This window comes from Mizuhopecten yessoensis, unplaced genomic scaffold, assembly GCF_002113885.1.
Source record: "Mizuhopecten yessoensis strain PY_sf001 unplaced genomic scaffold, ASM211388v2 scaffold2641, whole genome shotgun sequence".
Classification (NCBI taxonomy): Eukaryota; Metazoa; Mollusca; class Bivalvia; order Pectinida; family Pectinidae; genus Mizuhopecten; species Mizuhopecten yessoensis.
Window position 1 is genome coordinate 426,922 of NW_018404647.1, and position 22,348 is coordinate 449,269.

The window sequence follows — 22,348 nt, forward strand, 5'->3', positions numbered from 1 at the left end:
AAATCAAGGTTGAAAGAAAGCTTTTTATTTACATTGATGCTGCCTTGTTATTAAGCAGTTATAAGACTCTGATCAGAAAATTAACTCTCGCGAGATCTAACCGTCATGTTTTATCATTAGTTGCTGAGGACGCTTGCTGTTCTTGACATTCTTGGTTTTATTGCCTTTCCAAACAATATGAAGAGGAAATAGTAAGATAAAGTCACAGTAAGTAGATATATTTATTACAATTAAAATAGATACTTTTGCTAAACAGCACTGAAATAAATAAATCTGGTATGTTTACTGTGTTGACTGGACATGTACGCCGGTATCGTGATAACAACACAATAAACAAGGACAAATAAACACCTTTCCGATCTGTTTCCCTCCATCCATAGACAGTGATGGCGATTGTGGTAGGTGTCTGGTTGTTTTGCCATTAATCTTGTTCGACCCAGGTTGTTTCGCGCTAGGTTGTTTCGTCCCCAAATATTATCAGGGTGAAACTTTTTTGTCCTGTTTAGTTGTGTATCATTGTATGGCATGTATACTGTATAGTCTCTACTGAAGTTTTCATAAGTCTCTGTAAGCCTAATTTTTGTCATTAGACTCGTTAGATTAGCATATGTTTTACGAGATCTGCACATACAATGGTATAGGTCTAGTAATTGTACACCTGTGTAAAAGATGAGCATTGATTAGGTTGCCTTACAAGTGTCAGCTGTAGGGAATTTCCCTTTAGCTCAGCAGTAGAGCAACGGGCTGGAGAGCCAAGTGTCACAGGATCAATCCCTAGTGATGTCACTATCTTTATCACTATTCCTCATCCTATTACACCTGCATAAAATTCTTCCGACAACAAATTGTTAGTGAAACATGAAAACAGGGACTTTTTCTTATCATTAAAAACATTTCAACTGATCTTTATAACTTAAAATACATATTTATATTAAGGCGAATTAACCTTGGTGCAAACAGGATTTAGGAAGTAGTGATTTCTTTGCTCAGTTTTACAGCTGAATACAGGCTGTTTCCCCTAGCTAAAACATACATTATTTTCCCAAAATGACAAAAAAATAGGAATATATTCCAAATTTCCATTAAAATAATGCTTTAGTTTCCCAAATAATGGAGAACAGACTGTTATCAAATTTTGGTAAAAAAACACTGGGGTGTAACGACTCGGATCCAACAGAAATATCTATGGAAAACCTGAAGTAAGTAATCAGATAGGGCATAGCTATTGTGTATCCCCGTTTGTGACTGATGTAATATCTGAAAGACCGAAATAAAACAAAATCATGTTATATGTAGTTCAAGAAACTGATCGCCTGAGGAACAAACCACCACTCAGCATTGCACTGTGTCCTGATAATACATCATCCAGATCAGTTCTTGCAAATCAATTATAAAACAACTTTCATCTTTATATAATATTTTTTTTTTAATACAAAATATTCTCAATGACTTGTGTTTCTATACACATATAAAGGACACAGATTAATCTGTTGGTGTTGATGTAGACAACCTGATCTGTATAGTATTCTGAAATGGCTCTCAGTTTTCCAAATATGAAACTAGAGTACACCTGTGACTATAAATAGATAACTGATGGAATCATCATTAGCTAATCACTATGAAAATTAACCCCACATCCTGAACCAATCTTTGCGAAACCTGCCAGACATTAATAGGATATATTCAATTAAATATTTATTCTTATTTGGTATGGTAAAAAAAAATTGAACAAATTCATTTGTTTAGAAAAGAGCAGAAACTGTCATAATACATGTAGCTTTTTAGTCCTGGATAAGCTGAACAATTCTCATATTAATAATGAGTAAACAATATTTTGTCAAACATTTTCTCTGGCTAACTTCATCATCCATGAATCTCTTAAGTTGTATGTTAATTCAGCAAGTTTCATTGAAGCAATGGATTCTCCAAATTTTACCATACATTTGGTTTTACACCTTATTTGCAAAACAGTGCCAAGCATCTTATATTATATCAAATTTGTTTTATTCTTTTGGCAGGAACCAAACCTTCATGTCCTATCTTTGAGTATCAGTACAGATGAGAATAGACCAACCAAGCACTATGTCTGGATTCAACACAAATACCAACAAAAAGGAGGATGTTTCCACCAAACTTAAAGCTATGTAAGTTTGCTAAGTTACAGCATTCTCGTGTTCCACTGCTAACAATGTGTTGACTCCACCATCGTCTACTTATATAGGTCAACACTTGACAGATCTTTATCCATTAGAATAGAGGAATAATCAACTGAACCATACCATGGCAAACAGCAAGTTAGACTAGATAACGAGTAATTACTGTTGTGTACAATGTGGAACCTTACTTATCCAGATACATGGGCAGTGATCAGGATTATAGACTCTACATTTAATTTTCAAATCTTTCAAATATGGGGAATGTATGAAAAGTTATGGAAAATTGAGAATAGAAAGCAATTTTCCTGACTCTATACATAATCTTTTCAATTTCAAGTATTTGCAACCTGCTGGAATAAAAATCCAGGAATTGTTATTATACGCATATCATTCTATTAAATTTTAATTATTCTCAGGTCGAATTATACGTAAGTAATTGAGGAAATTTTTCCTTTCCTGGAAATTTTTACCATGACCTTTCCTTTCTGCATGCACACACATAGGTGTACCCTTACCTTTCTTCGATCAGTTAGAATGAAAATGTATGGAAGAATTTAGTGGAAAGTTCTGTAAATTTTCAGGCCATTTTTTTACTTTTACGATTAAGACTTTTTTTTTTTATTAAGAAAAAAAAATCATTTGGGGAAACATAAGACACTTTGAGAAATGCAATACACTATTTATTTTCCCTGTATTCCTTATTCAAAGCAAACACTGTTGTTTTTCCTATTTTAAAGACTTTCTTGTTTTAGTTCTGAAAACTAAAAAAATACATGAATTCCAGAGACCCTAGCATACATATACTGAACAGTTATCGCTGATCAAACACATCAACAGTGCACAACCAGGATTATTATTGTTTTGCATGTTCAGTATCAGTTTACGCCTTTCTGTAGTATGAAAGATTTATAAGTAATAACTTTTGTTAAGCATGTAATATCCTTATTTATTGTACAGTACTACCATGTTTAATGTTTATATAATACTGCCGGATCACCTAGCATTGGTCCAGAATTTACATTCCACTACAGTCTAGTCAACAAGAAATCACAGGTTCTCTCTGCTGAACACTTTCTAAGGTTCACCATCTTCTCACTTTTCTTTTCTCCTTCTGTTTATCACAGCAGGTGAAATGTTTCTAATATGCAGTGATCTCACTAACTTTTGAAATACCGGTAGTTGACTTCAAATTGAAGAATAGACGTTTGAATGGTCACATGTTATAATGTTGATCTATACATATTTTTTTCCATTATTACTCTTGGCTGGAACACTCTGTTAAAAAGCGTAAATAAGGAAGGCACTGATTTAGTACAATTTACAAATTTAAGCATTATAAATGGATATGTTATCTTTTCTGGGTATTGTGAATTGTTGTGTTCCGAAAAAGGATGATGACTAAATAAAAATTAAAATAGATGATTTAATAGTTGAAAAATCAAATAGAAGTTTCCTGATTCTAATTTCTCTAAACTTAAATTAATCTAAGTAATGCACCGTACAAATTAGGTCATATTCCCTTGGTAAGTACACCTGTCCTTATAGTGCACCTTTACTTAGCAGCTTTTCATTAACCACGATAGTGTTTCCTACCTCATCAGTCTGTAACACAGGGACGAGGAATGCTTTATTTATTTGTAAAGTTAATAAGGGTCCCAAAGATGTTTTTTTTCCCTTTACAAACAAAGAAAGCAATTCATGTCCCTGTGGTCTTTTAGGTGCATTTTCGTTTTCATAAATAAATGTTCTTTACCGATGTTGCAAAGAAACCCTGCATTACGGAACCACTTGTAATTGAATATAAACTATTTTTGACAGTTCACATTCTTCCAATATTGCTTCTTTTCTTTTACACACCGAATGTTTGTAAGGTCAAATACTAAACTACCTGTAACAATTACCGATTTGACAGACATTTTCTATATATAGTGTATCTATTCATTTTCCTTTATTTTCTTTTTCTTTTTATAAAGGTAAATGCTGGAAAGGTGAATTTGCATTAATTAAAGTTGTCTATGAGTATTTCAAACAAAAGGAAAATACAGAATTTTTAGATATGTTGCATTTGAGTAACGACAATATTGAAATGACCTTATAATATAAGTTGGAACAAATACTGTGTGATTTTGTACAAACTTCTACAAATAAACATATCTACTTCCTTGTCTAGCAATATCAGGAAAGCTAAAGGAGAAACCAAACTCCTAGAGACGGAGAGTAAAAAGATGGAGGAGCGGCTCAAGGAGCTGAGGATGGCTATGAACAGGGAAAAGGAGGAGAGAGAGTAAGACGGCAAAATCAGATATCTGCAGCGCAGTCCTTATCATTTATATCCTCAGAGTAGTTTTCTAAATTATATAGGGCACTATGTTCATTTATTTACATGTAATTAACAGTAAAACAATGCTGATCAGAGTCCATTTTGTTGACTTTATTTTTCAAATGCCATTTCAATCTCTACAGAATCTCAGAAAAATTCCTGTAATTTTCATTTATATGAAAAACATTACAGCAAGTTTCATGAAAGCTTTTTTTTCATATTGAGACTAGAAAATCAATGGCCAAGAATATTATTTTTGCCTTAATGCCAGGTAGCATCATTGTCTCTAAGTGAAAAAAACCCTTCCAAGACGTCTTTAATGAATCTTGTATGAAAAAAAGTTGTTTTAAGATGTTGTATTTTGACTGTCCTGTTGATTTGATAACTGTTACTATAGTAACCTTGACAATTACCTTTACTTTGTTGAGTACAGGAGACAGGGGGGAGGATACTGGAGTCGTGGTCAGACTGGCAACCTCAACAACTACGCCTCCGATGTACTCAGCCAAAAACCTGCTAAGGCTCCTCCAGTCAAGGTAAAGCATTACTGACTTAACACCAAACACGCCAAGACTCCTGTAGTCAAAATAAAGCATTACTCACTTAACACCAAACACGCCAAGACTCCTGTAGTCAAGGTAAAGCATTACTCACTTAACACCAAACACGCCAAGACTCCTGTAGTCAAGGTAAAGCATTACTGACTTAACACCAAACACGCCAAGACTCCTGTAGTCAAGGTAAAGCATTACTGACTTAACACCAAACACGCCAAGACTCCTGTAGTCAAGGTAAAGCATTACTGACTTAACACCAAACACGCCAAGACTCCTGTAGTCAAGGTAAAGCATTACTGACTTAACACCAAACACGCCAAGACTCCTGTAGTCAAGGTAAAGCATTACTGACTTAACACCAAACACGCCAAGACTCCTGTAGTCAAGGTAAAGCATTACTGACTTAACACCAAACACGCCAAGACTCCTGTAGTCAAGGTAAAGCATTACTGACTTAACACCAAACACGCCAAGACTCCTGTAGTCAAGGTAAAGCATTACTGACTTAACACCAAACACGCCAAGACTCCTGTAGTCAAGGTAAAGCATTACTGACTTAACACCAAACACGCCAAGACTCCTGTAGTCAAGGTAAAGCATTACTGACTTAACACCAAACACGCCAAGACTCCTGTAGTCAAGGTAAAGCATTACTGACTTAACACCAAACACGCCAAGACTCCTGTAGTCAAGGTAAAGCATTACTGACTTAACACCAAACACGCCAAGACTCCTGTAGTCAAGGTAAAGCATTACTGACTTAACACCAAACACGCCAAGACTCCTGTAGTCAAGGTAAAGCATTACTGACTTAACACCAAACACGCCAAGACTCCTGTAGTCAAGGTAAAGCATTACTGACTTAACACCAAACACGCCAAGACTCCTGTAGTCAAAGTAAAGCATTACTGACTTAACACTGAATGCGCCAAGACTCCTGTAGTCAAAGTAAAGCATTACTCACTTAACACCAAACACGCCAAGACTCCCTTAGTCAAAGTAAATGTATGCTCATGCTCAACACTGAGTCCTCTATAGCCAAGATAAATTTTCACTGGCTATATCATAACATATTTTAATGAAACATACTCGTTTCTTTTTTCCCTTGACAGGATGGCAAGAGGAAAGTAAAAGTACTAAAAGATACACCATTAGGTGAGTTAGTAGTTTAGCATAAATAATGTCTCGGATACTCTCAATGGTCAATTACTCTAGGTAATCAAAAAATGTACCAAATGTAAAATTTTGTTCATGATACAATAATTATGCAAATAATAGGGTCAAGAATACTAATTAAGGACTGTTACAGGATTAAAGTAAACACATTGATTACTATTTATTTACTATATAGTTACAATAAAAGTAAAAAAAACCACTGAATATTGGTAGTGTTCATCAAAATGATATATCTGGTACTGGAAACATTTTTAAATACATGCATGTTATATTTTGTGTAGTTGCTCATCAACTTTGAACTGATTATTTATGGATTATTTTACAAGAGAAACACTATTATACATAACTACATGTCAGGTTATCAGAGCCATCATTACGTTTTAGAAAATTATCATCACCCATGATCATAATTTTTGGAAGTAAAGTGAAGTGACTAGGAAAAATATAATACATTGATAGTGTAGACGCCATGCTGAAAAGTTAACAGAGCCACCATGTGTCTTCTAGGTCTGGTTTTAAATAATGATAAAAACAAGTTATCTTTAGATAATATAAGTATCAGCAATGAGGCATAGTACGTGAACTAATATTTAATGTTTCAAACGCTGATGTTACCAAAGTGTTTACATACTCATGCACATTAAATAATTTGAAGTCATAAGTAAAAAAAAAAAAATGAGAAATAAAAATTCAAACACTTTATTTTATTTCTAGATATACCAGAGAGGCCCAAACATCCTGGCACTATGGCATACATAGCTAAACAAGACGCTGTACTCACCCCCAGAAGTAGGAACGTTAAGGGGCCCAAGTGTGGTCAGTGTGAGGAGAAAAAGGCTGCAGTGGTCAGTACATACTAGAAGGACAGACTTAGGTCTTACCATTAGTTCTAATATGAGATGATATGAGTGGAAGAATTAAAAAATACCATTGATTGCTGAAGTAAATTTCTATATGGTATGCACTTTTATTGAAAAATATTGATACTAAATATTCTATAAAAAAAAAATTGGAGCACTAGGTATATTATTATTTGAGGTGGATATCATTTCTGTTTTTCACAGAGTAATGATTGCAGAGTAGAAATTATTCTTATCATAGTAAACATTTCATTTTAATCCTCCCAAAAATGTTCATTTACTATGAAATTCAAACTTGTACAGATTAATGTGTGATTGATGGTTCAATGTTTGTGTCAGTCATGTGTACAGTGCTCAGAACATTACTGTGCCAGCTGTTTTGCTGCCTTCCATCTCAGAGGGGCCTTAAAGAAACACAGATCAGTTCCTCTCTCGGTAAGTCGAGCATGAGATGGATGTGAAAAGTCCATAACTTATTACAAATAACAAATATTAAAACAATTCTGTGGGTATAAAATCCGGAGCAGTGGTTTCATAGAGCCGACGCAGTGGTTTCTTAGAGCAGACGCAGTGGTTTCTTCAATGATGGATATATATTTTTATCCTTTGCCCCTCGTCTAGATACTCGAATCTTGCGGGTTGATAAATTGTGTGAAAATTGGTTACATAGGTCATAGAATCAACTGGAAAAGGCAAAGGAGCAGACAATTCTGGTTTTATATATGTAGTGTCGACTGGTTTCAACCACACAAGGGCTTCCTCAGGATTATATGACCTAGTGTAATATAAAAATAATAATTTTGAATGGAAAATAAAATTTAAAAAATAAAAAAATGAATATTTAGAATTTTGAAATTTAATATTATTGCATGATTATTTTTTTTCCATTTGAAGAAATAAATTCAAACTTTTTAATAATATCTGTGGTAATTATATTGTACTTTGATCACCAGGCATCAGGCCCCCGGGTGTGTATGTCACCACGACCCCCACAGCCAAGTAATGGAGACAGGTAAGTAATATTGTCTGATAGACAACACAACTTATCATCTGCTCAACTCTCTTACACTGCAAAATTGAAAGAAATATTTCAGTGTCTGATATGTGTTTATAATTGGAAATAGTCTGTAAACTTTTTGAAATAATAGAGTTTTTCCATGTGGAACCTCATATGTCAAATCATCAAGTTGGAAAAATTGTACCTGAAATAATAGATATTGTGGATGACAATATAAATAATAGATATTGTGGATGACAATATCAATAATAGATATTGTGGATGACAATGACACATGTACTTTTAAAGGACATTTGTTCATACAATCTCAGTTCCTTAAATATTTTTGTCACTGACTAATTAGCAGTGAAACTTTGAACCAGCTTTACTTTTTCAAACCAAGTATTAGGTCAACATTGTGGCATATAAACAATCAACAGGCTATTCTGTTAAGTCAGCCACCTGTTTCAAAACAGAAAAAAATCAAAGGAAAATACCACCGTTTTAGCAATGGATTTGAATTTGTGACATTTTTGTATTGTTTCTTGTGCCACTTCAGTTGGTGACCTCAAATGTTTCGTACAAGGATATTTGATGATGTCATTGCACAATCACAGCAGCCTGTATACATTATAAGTCAAAGACACGTCCAGAGTGGTATGGAGGATTTTACTTTACATGTTTATTTCTTACTTTTCCAGGAGTATAGATTTCCATGCCCCACCCCCAGCAGAGAGAGCTGAAGACCGGTACCTTGCAAAGATTCGGGTAATTAAAAAATTACTGTAGAGAATAAAAAGAAAAAAACTGTTATGCTGCAATTTTTACAAAGTCTATGTTTTAGCCTTCCAGCAAATAAAGAAACCTATGTTTTGTGGGTTTATGCTGTAAAGTGTATAACCTCTCAAAGTCTAAAAATCAGAAACTCACATTTTCATTGATATTATGCATTTATGATATTTAGAATATCAAATCCTTCACCATTTCTGGTGCAATACCCCATTATGTTAAGATATAAGAACACTCATGAGTCAGAGGTCATGTTCTGGGGACCTTTCATTCAAACTTGGACGGTGTACTGGTATATACTATAAAATGTTTTGAGATTACCAAAGGGCATTTCAACAATTGGCTGGAATGATGAGTTATCAGAACTTACATGTAACCCTGATAAATTGATGTCGGATCCTACATTATGTACATCATAGTGTTTCCATGGTAAAAAAACAAAGTGCAAATTTGAATTTCATTAAATTCATGGAATATCTGTTTCCTAAAGTGATAAGTGTTTCCTAAAGTGATAAAGCTATATATTTTTTAAGAACGATTGGTTCCACAAAAAGTTTGTTTGTTTCTTGTCTCTCTCTGTCTCTTTTTATTTAGGTTTCACTTTATTTGTTTCCCGAGTGTTTACTCTTGTTTCTGACGTCATTCAGGCACAAAGGGACCGTAACAGCCCGGAGGGAGCCAGTGGATCCTTTGATCAGAACGGTCTGATTGGAGGGGAGTATGATGAGGCTGAGAGTGCAGCGTCTTTTCAGCAGGCTCTCTTGGCATGGAGAACCGGTGATGCTCCAACGACCCCACCTAAATCTGCACCCAAACCGGCACCCAAGCAGCGTAACAGTCCCAGGAAGGTAGCCTACTCTCCTGTCAGAACTCCAAGTAAGTCAAAACTTTATATCTGTATGACCTAGGCCAATTGCAAAAGGATTTTCTTTTTCAAGATACAGTCGAACCTCGTTATCTCGAAGTCGACGGGATCGTTGGGAAACTTCGAGTTATCCGAGTATTCGAGTTATGCGGGTTCATAGATTTGGTGAAATTTGCTGTTGGGACATAGCACTAGCAGTTGTTGGTTTTATTAATAGTTAATGCTTTTAATCAATCGATAAATGATATACGTAATCAATATAACAAATACAGCTATGTAATTGAAAGTGCGCAAGTCTAACCCAAATCCCTGTAATGGAGCGTACGCATAGTTGATTCTGTAAATGAAAACACAAACAAATTATATCGTACATGTGACACATGGATTCATTAAAGCCAAATATGACACCTGACACCTCCTCAACCCGATGTAATCAACAGCAATTATCGTTTTGTTCTTAAATCTCTCGATCGACTTTCAAAGCCATACTGGCTCTTGTAAAAACATGAACCCGTAAAGCTGTCCTAGGTTGTGATTTTAACTGTGGAACTCTTTTATGCATGACCACGCTTTGTGACCAATTTTCCGGTTTGCACTGTCGTCTGTTTAGGTGTACTCACAAATCATTAAATGGACTCGCAGTAAGTACAGATTACTGTTGATCAACATTGATGCAGTTTGTTTTTTTATTATGAAAACAGCCCTAAGCTTTATCGTAAATTCTTTTTTACTGTTTTCATGCTAGTCTACTTACGAAAGATCTTCATAAACACGGAATGGCGAAATGTCGTACTTTTGCGTTTTATTTGTATCAAAGAATTAACAAGTGACAAAATAAAATTTGGATACTACGTTGGATTAACGCTATTGAAACCAATAGTTTACTTCGAGGTATCCGAGTTTTTCGACTTTTCAGGGTTCGAATTATCAGAGTTTTATTTACTGAGATAAAGAACAGATTTGGCCGGGACCGGAGAAATACTTCGAGATAAACAGGGTCTTCGAGTTAAAAGAGTTCGAGATAACGAGGTTCGACTGTATCATGAAAAAATTGGGTATTTGAGAAATCTAAATTAAACCTTTGTATCAGATTTCTATTTGAATTCAGAGATGAACTAGGAATTGAGATATCCTTGTGTGTAACATCAAACAAAGTTCTGTATATAAATATTGTGATACATAAAGCTTACCTGGTAAAAAACTTGATACGTTGAATTCAGTCTTTCACAAAAAGGTTATTTTAAGAAAAAGTTTGTTTAATATACTTGTGAATTAGTTAATTAAATTCTTTGTTATTTCAGTCAAATGGATTTGTTTCTATTTTCTTATAAATAGAAAACTAGATGCATGTTTTTGGAGGGATGGGGTGGGGATGGGGGTCGGCACAGGGAAAGCATGGGATTTTCCAGTATTTACTATTCATAGGTCCTTAATATAATATCATGTTTCATGGGTTTTTTTAAAACTACTGATCTTTATTTAGTTACGTTTTTAGTATGGAATAGTATTAAAGGAGGGTCAGATTGTTTAACAAAAAAGATCTTAGACTCAAAACAATAACTTTTGTTTCTTTTTATTCACACAGCTGTACAAGTTGAGTTTGGGACATCAACAGTAGAAGAAAAAGAAAATATTGAAATAAAATTCACTTCTACGATGTCCTATGCTGATCGACTTTTACTGAAAAAGCACAGAAGGACCGAGGTGGGTAAGATGGCGACACCCCGACTGGGGGACTGGGAGGGGCATGATGAGCCTGACCCGAGGTCCAGGTCTATCACCCCCTTTGGAGATCACAGGACCAGAGATCAGCACCAAACTCCACGTCAGGACCCGTGGCTGGCTGGACCATCCACACCCAGGGTGGAGCCACTGTTCTCATCCAGAGAAGACGAATGTAAGACCCTGCATAGACACTGTTTTAACTTATTGAGTTTTTACTGTCCCATTGAAGTTAGAATTTCGAATCTGATTCATGATTCATGAAAGTCCGAATCTGAGACTTACATACATTTAACATCATGATTCTTATATCAAACACCAATACAGTACCAGGGTTCTGTGTGTTGTCAAATCTGCCAGGGAAACCTATGTATTTTGACAACCTTTTATATTCAGATATGTATTTTAGTTTCAGTACAACCAGTCAACTTCCAATCCCTGTATGAAGCGGTCAAGTATTCTGAGTCGGCGTCCAGCCAGCCATCACGATCAGTCAGTGGGGGAATGACCATTGAGGAGATAGATGGCGATGCTGTTAGCCCAGTAAGTAGAAGATTACAGTTGGCAATTGTATGTCTCCTGTTTTCTGACAGTTGAAATACTATAAAAATCCCAATTTTCTAGCACCTGTAGTACAATAAAACCCCTTGAATCTGACATGTGACCTCTGGTACTAGTCTAATGGATGGATTTCTCATTATGTCAACTGTTGTTACCTAATGCAACAGAACTTAATAATGTCATCCCGAGGAAAAGCACATATACACACTGATTTCATTTTTTATTCAGGCTCAATGGTAAAATATTTGTTTACACATTTCTAAATTAAAACTTTGCAATGCTGTGATTGAATACGTTAGTCATTTGTATATCTTAAAAATAAAAAATATTTTAGCTGCCGAGAAGCATGTACTGTAATAGTGTAAGTATTAAGAATCACATTACAGTAACTATTTGGGCCAGAAATTAAATGTAGATCAGACACAAATAGTTTCTATATAATAATTAGTATATTCTTTCTTGCTAACTTTATTTTTCCAGAAATCAATTGTAGCATTCCCCCTCCAAATAGTTTGATTTATTTTGTGCTCAGCTATAGAAAAACACTATTTATGCACTTTTTGCTAAAGAGTCAGTATACTTGTAGTATATGCTTCATTGTAATAACTATTAGAAGTTTTGTTCTGCCTCATGACGTGATGAAATTACCAGTAAACCACTATCATGAACAGAGTGTCACCTTTTGTTACTTGCACTGTTATAAAACAGGCCCTATTTCTTAAATTTTTACATTTATATTGTTAACATTTAGTGTGCCTTTGTAATATTAAATCAAATAATATAGTATTATATGCCTATGAATGCCTGCATTTTGTGTTAGAGCCAGCATGATCATACATGCAATTTATGTTAAAGAGTTATCTCCCTTAAAATATTTTTCAGTCACATTATCTACTGAATAATTATTCTCATTCAGAATGTCCGAGTCCTATCAGTGCCATCAATATAATATCAATTAAATAATTTTAGACAAGATATTGTTCATCTGATGTTTGAAACAGCAACATGTTCTCCTCAGTACGTATGGTCATTTTTGCATAATGGTACAAATGTATTGTCTCTGTTTTAAGTTTTTTCTTACAAGGTTAAATAAGTTCTAGCAAAAGCCAGATTAATTGGCTGTGTTACAAACTTGAACAAAATACTACAATGGTGAATATGATTAAGATTTTTCTGACTTCAGGACAGTGTGATAGAAAATAAGAAATACCACACAGTAAGTGTCCGTCTTCAACAAAAGTCCGAAGCACAAGAGTTATAGTGATGCTAATCACCAGCGGCCATTGTTTATCTGTCAATGTTTACTACTGTCCTTCATACTGACATCACAATAATGTTACATACATTGTATCACTTGTGATGTAAAAAATGGTCTCCCATGTTATAAGTGTATGTGGCCACTTGTGATCATTGATAATCATAGAATTGATTTTTCACTTGAATTTGTTTTGTATGCACTATGAAGATAACTTACAAGTTACTCAAAATTTCCTCACCTTAATACTACCTTAAGTGTTAATTTTGATTTTTAGTTTCACACAACACATGTTGGATAAGAAAAATCCACATTTAGTTCAGTTTTTCAGTTATTATTAATTAACTCCTATTTCTTTAAAAAAGCACAATAATTGTATAATCCAATCAATATATTCAGTGTTGTCATGCACACTATGATTTTTCATTCATAACACTTCTAACAAACATTATACATTACATGGCAATTAATTATAATTCTGATGATTATATGAACCATACCAAACTCACTTTAAAATAGTCAAGTGTTCTGGTAATTATATAGATGATTCCTTTCTCAAGACATTAATTATTTTTTAAATTAGATTCAAGATGTAAGGACATGCTTTGATCTTTCTATAACAACATTTTTTTTTTTAAATCAGAAAATTTGCAGTCCAATGTCTAACAATTGTTATTTCGTTACTTCTTTGACATAATTAACTGAATGATGTAATATCAATGAGGATTTCTTGATATTTTATTAAATAGTTTGATTTGCTTTCTATACGTAGATTGATCATTAATTAAGCTGTAAGTGACACGGTAAAACTAGAGGATAGTGTTAGCTTTGCTACATGTTTTTGATGTCATATCATTTGGTACTTTTAGCATGAACATTTTCATCAGTGTTACATTTAATAATTTTCCAGATTTTGGTCTGGTTTGGTAACTTTAATTAAACAGTTTAATAAAGAAATGGAATTTCTCTCATTTCTCATTCTCTCATCTCTCAAATTTGAAACTGGGAGGAATTTTCCTATCCTACACCCCTTGGCATGAAAGAGTCTTATAATATTAACATCCAGATTTAAGTATCTTGGCCTTGATAACTGTGATTAAGATAAATCATTCATTGTAAACCATGTGTATGTAGTTGTCTAGGTACAAAACTCCAGTCCTGGAAATGACTTAATGATTGAGTATAAATTTTATTTCTTTCCTTTGACATATAAATACCTGTACAATTATAGACACAATGGAAAAGGATATGGCATCAAGTTTCGAAAACTTGTATTAATCCCGTTCTTTGATGATTTACCAACTGTGACTCAAGTGAACACGTAATTTCTCACTTAATATCACAAAAGCAACTCAGCCAAAGTAAAGTTGGAGTAAATGTATATAAATCTCAATGTCATTAATGTTACCTGTATGTTTTTGTCAGGCTATGAAGAGAGTGGAGGAGACGTCAGCATGTCTGGTTCAGGAGCTAGATGATCCACAAGCATGGACTCTGAACCAGAATGGGTAAGTGTGGACTAAAAACAACAATGATAATGTTGTGTACCTTTTGTTGAAGAGGCTATTTTATCCACTAAACATGTTTATATGAAACAGTGATAATGTTTGATGTAAATTGAAATATTCCAGAAATTATTAGATATGTTCATTTAACTGCTTGAAGTTGGTATTTGTGGTCAATAATACAGCTGGCTGGAAATATCAATTGTAAGAGGAGGCACTAGTTAGCATACTTCAAGGAATTTGAAATTTCGATTTTCATATTGACACTGAATTCCAACTGAAAACAATTAAATGAAAAAATATTTAATCTGACCTTCTCATAACATATACAACCACCATTTTTTGGGAAAACATTTTTTTTGTAAGTAGAAACTCAGTTAACGGAACTATGGCTAATGAAAACTGAGGAATGGGGAGAGTATGTACATTTTCTTACTGACAGTTTTTCATTTCTTTTCATGCAGATCATCCTCAAACTATCATCAAAATGTGGTTACAGACGTCACACCACCAAAATCACGCAAATCACGCAGAACACCAAGGACACCTGGTGGTAAATCCAAGTCTCGCCTTCAGACTGGCCCAGTCATACAATCCCCAGATCCTGAGGACTATGAGAGAGTCCAACCACCTCTGGAGGAAGAGCCCAATCTTGCCAAGTCTAAGCACAATAGGGCTAGGAAAAGTTACGTTGAATATTCACCCTCGGATACATCAAGAACACAGCCTCCTACAATGATAGATACAGCAACAACAAAACCACCATCGTCTTCAGCTAAGTCACGTCCTCAGTCCAGTGCTAAATCTCGGCCTCAGTCATCTGCTAAGTCACGACCACAATCATCAGCTCGCACCAAGAGTCGTCAGAACAGCTACAACATATCACGCCCTAGTTCCAGGGCCAGGAGTCGGGCAGGCTCCCGCATGGAAGGGTAAGTGTCATCCAATTGATCACATTTCACATGTATAATACATTTTATCAGATCTCCAAATTCGTAAACTAATAAATTGATTCCTTCCTGTATTACCAATAAGATGTGTGTATTTTCGTTTTGGAATTCAATACACAAAGAATGTATGATGGTCTAGATTACACTGCAGCTTACTGGATAAAAACATTGAGATCTAGTTGACAGTTCAGTTTACACAAATTTCAGTATTATACCGTGAGCTTTCAGTATTATACAGTGGGACTTAGTTGACAGTCCATGTCAGTTAACACAAGTGTCTGTATTACCTGGGAGGGGGGTAAACAGTGGGACCTAGTTGACTGCCCATTTAAAGGTTTCTGTATTTTACGGTAGAACCTAGTTGAAACAGGTTTATACAGATTTCAGTGTTATTTAGTCAGATCTAGTTGATACAGGTTTATACAGATTTCATAGTTATTTACTCAGATCTAGTTGATACTGGTTTATACAGATTTCAGTGTTATTTAGTCAGATCTAGTTGATACTGGTTTATACAGATTTCAGTGTTATTTACTCAGATCTAATTGATACAGGTTTATACAGATTTCAGTGTTATTTACTGTGATCTAGTTGATACAGGTTTATACAGATTTCAGTGTTATTTAGTCAGATCTAGTCGATACTGGTTTATACAGATTTCAGTGTTATTTAGTCAGATCTAGTCGATACTGGTTTATACAGATTTCAGTGTTGTTTGGTCAGATCTAGTTGATACAGGTTTATACAGATTTCAGTGTTATTTACTCAGATCTTGTTGATACAGGTTTCTAAATTATACTGGTTTCTGTCATGGTTCTGCAAAATTGAGCATGGTTTCCGTAAATTTCTTCAGGCCATATTCAAAAGGTGGAAGAGTTTCGCATGTTGATCTTTAATCTGATTTCCTAAATGTAAAATAGAGGAAACTTCCACAGGTAATTACACTTAAACATTATTTAAATTTTGGCAAATTCTTTTTCAGTCTCATGTAAATAATGGAAATTTATATCTGACCATTTATTTCTAATCCTCACATATTATAAAAGCACAGTATAATATATATAAGTATTCACTAAAATTAAATGATTCACAGTTACACAGGATAATGCAAATTCTTGTTATCTATAAGTTATGTATCCCATGTCTTAATCTAGGGAGGGTGTGCTGACCAAGGGCCCTAGTCAAGGCCTGCTCCATGTTGCCATGATGAACAAAGATGACAGTCTAGGAGACAAGCAGAAAAGTTATAGCTCAGCCTTCAATGAATTCTTCATGCTCGGTGTGCAACCAGAACAGACGGACAGAACAATGACACCATCCAAACATAAGGACAGTCGTACTGACAAGGTCAAGGTCAGCAGTCAGTGTAAGTAAATAAGGTCAAGGTCAACTGATAGTGTGAGAAAGGTCAATGTTAAATGTAAATAAGTTGGTCAGTGTCGACATCAGAACATGTAAGAAAGACATTAGTCAGCAGTGAATGACGCATTCTAGACTCGTGTCCAGGTCAGAAATTTGTCAAATTTGTTGAAATGTCAATGGAAGGGGAAAAACTGTATACTGGGAAACTTAAGTCTGATCTAATAATTGCCCTTTTCCAATAAAATTCAAGTTTGCCTAGTCTTAATTTCACACTTCAAATGTTATTACTTTATATATTACATATTGTGTTAAAATATTTTGCTGTCATGATAAGTTGGCCCTCATCTGAAAGGGCGAAAGTTAAACTGTAGCCAAAATTGCCCGGTATATATGTCATGATGCTGTCATTATTTGTAATTTTAGCTAAAACTAATGTCCTGAAAATAGAAATGATTTGGGATATGTTTCATTGACAATGTATGTAATATTTATGTTTCAGTGTACCAGATGGCCCCCCGATCATGGCGTCCTGACAGCAGCCTGGCAGATAATGTTGACACAGAGAGCATACAGAAGGACGATGCTGCCATGGAGATGGTTGAGGCGACGACACCAGTACCTCTTGATATTACAGACCAACCAAACCCTCTTGACCTTGGGGGGCGGGCTAGTGTCCTATCATTCATCAACAATGAGATGGACTCCATTACCCAGAAGGCCGAGGCCAACATGGTGTCTCTTCTCACCAAGGAGCTCTCATTTGATGATGAAACAGAATTACAGTTGTAAGTGAATTCAAAGTAAACAACACATAGTTAGATAAATTAAAAAAAAATGTAAAAGTGTCATCACCAACTTATTGTTAACCATTGGAGCCTTGATAATCTAGCCTCTATCATTCCAAACAAAGATGGCTGGGTTGCCATATGAGGCCTTTCTGTCACCTGAAATTACTGGCTGGAATGTTTGATAACTCTATTAGTTGTGGTTGGATTGATGAGGTTTTATTGTGGTTATGTAAATAATCTGGAGATGTATTTTTGAAACTGGAAAAATTGTTCACTTTTGTTATATATATTGACATCTACACATAATTTTTTATTCTTTAATTCCATATACTGTATACCATATATTCTATATACTCTTCTGTGATAAAAATTGCTCAATTTTACGAATATGTTATTGATACCATATTCTGACTTTCCATGTATTTTTTTAATGTTTAAACAGTGGAAATGATTTAGAAGAAGAAGATGATGACTTCCCTGACTTACCACCAACACCTACAAATCTAAAAGTAACCACACCCCGTCCTAGTAGTAGTGTACGGTCACGCCCCGACAGTGGTACACCTCGTCCCAGCAGCTCTGCCTCCCGATCTGCCAGTCACAGGAATCGAGGCTCTGACAGACCAGGCAGTAGTTTCTCTGTCAGGTCATCAACAGTCACACCCCGACCAGAGGACATCACGCCGCGACCAGTCAGTGTGACCAAAAGGTTTAACAGCACCACCCCTCGTCCTAGCAGTCGGTCAAGGTCACAGGTCCAAGAGGACGGGCGTGAGTCGCGAGCTATAAGTAAGTATTATACAGTCAAGTTAACACATCAGAGAGGATGGGCAGGAGTCTACACTAAATATTGGTATTTTCAAGGTTAGACTGGGAGTATCAGGCAGGATCAGGGGCTATAGAAAGTTCACTCGAGGTTAATAGCCCAACAGGATATATAGGTAGGGTTCACAGCTAACAGTACATACAGCCAAGGATCACAGGCTGGGCAGTAAGTACTTACGTAGTTATTCCTATCACCCTGCATATACTGGGTAATTAGGTATCCAAGCAAGGGATAATGGAACCAACCAAACATAAACGAGAAGATAAGTTGCTGGCTCAATCCTTGCAACTAACTAAAGGCTATAGGAAAGTTATATTATGACCACAGATCCATGGGTAAGGGAAAGGTGTGAGATTAAGTACTGTTAAGGCCAAAGAAACAGGTGAGAGTCACATGCTATAGATTAGCACAGTCGAGGTCAGACCCAGAGTGATGAGTGACAAATGTGGGCTATAGGTAACTTACATCAAATTAAGCCACAGAACCATGATGATTAAAGACGGATATGGGCTAAAGATAAGTAATATTCAGGCCACTGATTCAGGGGGGATGCTTGGAAATCAATGGCCTAGGTGCCAAGGGGAAGGAGAGAAAGGTATGGGCTATAGGTTAAGTACTATTCAGGCCACAGATCTAGGGGGATGCTTGGAAGTCAATAGCCTAGGTGCCAAGGGGAAGGAGAGAAAGGTATGGGCTATAGGTCAAGTACTATTTGGGTTACAGATCTGGGAGGATGCTGGGAATCAAGGGTGTAGGTATGGACAAGTACAGTCATAGTTATAAACTTGGGAGGAATAGTAGCCTATTTGTAAGATAAATCTTTATAATTTTATAACAAAATTGTGTTGCCATAGTTTGCCCTCCTCTAAGATGAGATGTCAGCATACAGAACATGACATAGTTATACAGAACATGACATCGTTAAACAGAACATGACATAGTTAAACAGAACATGACATAGTTAAACAGAACATGACATAGGTATCCTAGTAAATATGTGAAATGACAAACTCACTTTGAAAGTTGTCTTTTTTACACAGCATTATGAAGTTTAGATAAAAAAATTACCTCAAGGTGCATTTACTGTTTACATGAGTCGTTAAAACAGATAGGAGAAAAGAAGAGAAAAGATCAAACTGTCATAGAATTAATGAAGATGGTGCAGTGTTGGGCGCCAAGATCCCTCTGAGATCTCTATATTTTTATATCAAATTTTTATTAGTGAGTTTTTCTATAAATCTGCAGTAACTTTATCTAAAGCTAGCACTTTCCCTAGATACGTTGTGTGTGATTTGAATGTCTTGATATTAACAGTTGTGGACGGGGAAGACATGAGTACATATGACCTAGAGGAACAACGGGAATCCACCTTCTTAGAAGACCAGGAAACTCTGGACAACTTGGAATGGGAGCTTGCCTCGGAGACGGGAAGGATTACAGGTATGATGAAGCTGTGGGCACAGGTAATCACCTGAAATTAAAGTGATTAACCACATTGGTTTAACTCACCTGTAAAATGCCAGTTCTGCTGTGAGAAGGATGATTCCTAGATGTGTTTACCTACCAGGTAGTACAGATCATGGCTTTACTCAGCAATGCTGACTTTGATGTTTTGTCATTCAAGTCTTATTTGTGCTTTTATAAATCTTCAAAATTAGTGAATGAATGTACTTCCTTCTTGAAATGTTCCAAAGAATAGTGTCCACTCATTAAAATGACATGATTTTTTCAACTCCAATTTGGGTGGTAAAATGGAGAAGATCGTAAAAAGTTTGGATGGCAAGGGTTGGTGGTATAGACTTGAGGATCAATGTATCATGGAATCAAAAATAGATTGTCCAAGATAACTTTCATTTAATAAATATTTGGTTTATATATTTGTGATAATGCATGACAGAAAATTCACAAATAGAGTCAGTTTCATTCAAGCGAATAATTTCAATGAATATTTCCCAATGATCTGTGAATATCATGTACAATCTGATGCAATTAACTGCTACAATAGGTCTTCTAGAATGGACAGTGCTTTGTGTATGTTCTGTGGCTCTGTGTTGACTAAGTAAAGATAACCAAACTTAAGGGTAGATTTTATCACTCCTTCATTTTCCCTGGTTAATTTGTTTCGTGGGTCTGTGGAGAGTAAGATTAATTCCTGGACACCACTTAAGACACTTTCTGATACATAATTCTCACAAGTTAATTTTGTTGTATTACGCTGACCATGATGTTATGACAGTAGAATCAGAGGTAAAATTTGATGTAAACGCATAAATTGTAACATACCTTAGGATTTACATTGCCGATGGCGGTACAAAAGGGTACCATTAAGTCAGAGAAGCTGTTTAATTGAAAGAAACACTGATGATGTACGAGGATGGAATATTGATGAATGTACAAATGTAATATCCTTCGGTTTTCCTTGATGGTTTTCTTTTTATTATTTTTGTCAGTTCATCCTCAAAATACTATTAAAGAATAAGTAGTTTGGGCTGTAGAATATGTACCAGGGCTGTGGAACAGGGCTGTGATATAAGAATTATATTTAAATCATCCCATGTCTTTCCCTTTCTCTAGCTGATGGTAAGGTTTCTCGCATGGAGATGGGGGATTCAGGCAGCACTGGAAGTGCAGACAGTACTCGTTCCTTCAGCCGTATGAGTCAACAGGACCAGGGATACGACATCAACTCCAGATTAAGGTAGATCTTAGGGCTCTGAATGTGTGCAGTTTTCTGGGTTTAAAGTTTTTTGACTGAGTTTACACAAACTTCAACCTTAGACGAAGTCATAAGTCAGAATAAAAAAAAATCTGTGCAGGAAAAACTCCAATTGAGAATGTTTTCCTTGTTCAAATGTTATCATGGTAATACAAAAAAAATGTCGAAGATACTTGAAAATTTTTCTGGAATGAAACAAATGAAAAACATAAGTACTGTTTTAATGCAAAAGTTTTCAGAGAAATAAACAAAAGCTTTAGATCAAATATTGTCTGAATTATGACTTCACTTATTACTAAAACAGGAAAATGACAATGTGTCATGTTTAAATTTTCCAGGGAAGATGAGATGACGGATGATGGAGAGGATGAGGATGATTTTGAAGATGAAGAAGATGTTAGGGCTCTTCACTGAGACATCGGATGGCATTGAATGGCAAAGTTTATCAGATATTGTGAGAAATGTGTTTGTACAAAAATGGACAGAATTTATTGATCATATTATAATTAGGGAGAATATGTTCTGGATGCTAAGGGATATGTGCAGTTAAAACTATAATAGTGGGATTAAAACCCTTAGTCACCTGTACCGCAACTATTATAAAGTAGTGTCAGAATATCTTATAGTTGACTTATTTAAACAAAGACAGATAAAATCCTTTTTTTAAGCTAGCTGTGTGGTATCGGGGACATTGACCCAGTAAGTTATTTTGTGTTAGATCACTGCCCATTATAACTCATGTACATGTTTAATGAAATACCCATACTTGCCAACTCTCCCTATTTTGGAGGGAGACTTTGGACCCTAAAATTGAGCATTTTCAACCAGTGAACTCCCTTTACTATTCCTATTTTCTAAGATCTGATGATTTCATCTGAAAGAACAGCTCAAAAGAGGTTATTTAAAAGTGTTATGTTATTTTTGCCATTAAGCTAGCCCTAAT

General features: G+C 35.3%; 1 protein-coding gene across 3 annotated transcripts; it reads left to right on the plus strand.

Moving 5' to 3' along the window:
- The first annotated feature begins 97 nt into the window (after positions 1–97).
- Positions 98–22,206, plus strand: LOC110446221 (flocculation protein FLO11-like). 3 transcript variants are annotated; one of them, XM_021491260.1, is made up of 22 exons: positions 98–207; positions 2,019–2,144; positions 2,573–2,584; positions 4,327–4,440; positions 4,910–5,012; positions 6,146–6,188; positions 6,924–7,054; positions 7,409–7,504; positions 8,023–8,081; positions 8,768–8,834; positions 9,503–9,731; positions 11,306–11,617; positions 11,852–11,985; positions 12,338–12,364; positions 14,684–14,766; positions 15,228–15,695; positions 16,868–17,079; positions 17,575–17,860; positions 18,306–18,652; positions 20,004–20,129; positions 21,264–21,387; positions 21,744–22,206. In XM_021491260.1, exons 2-22 carry the CDS (start codon positions 2,059–2,061, stop codon positions 21,817–21,819), a joined length of 3,135 nt encoding a protein of 1,044 aa, XP_021346935.1. In that variant the 5' UTR covers positions 98–207; positions 2,019–2,058; the 3' UTR covers positions 21,820–22,206. The 3 variants fall into 3 exon arrangements, with proteins under 3 accessions (XP_021346935.1, XP_021346937.1, XP_021346936.1); XM_021491262.1 differs by lacking the exon at positions 12,338–12,364; XM_021491261.1 differs by lacking the exon at positions 2,573–2,584.
- Positions 22,207–22,348: the final 142 nt, after the last annotated feature.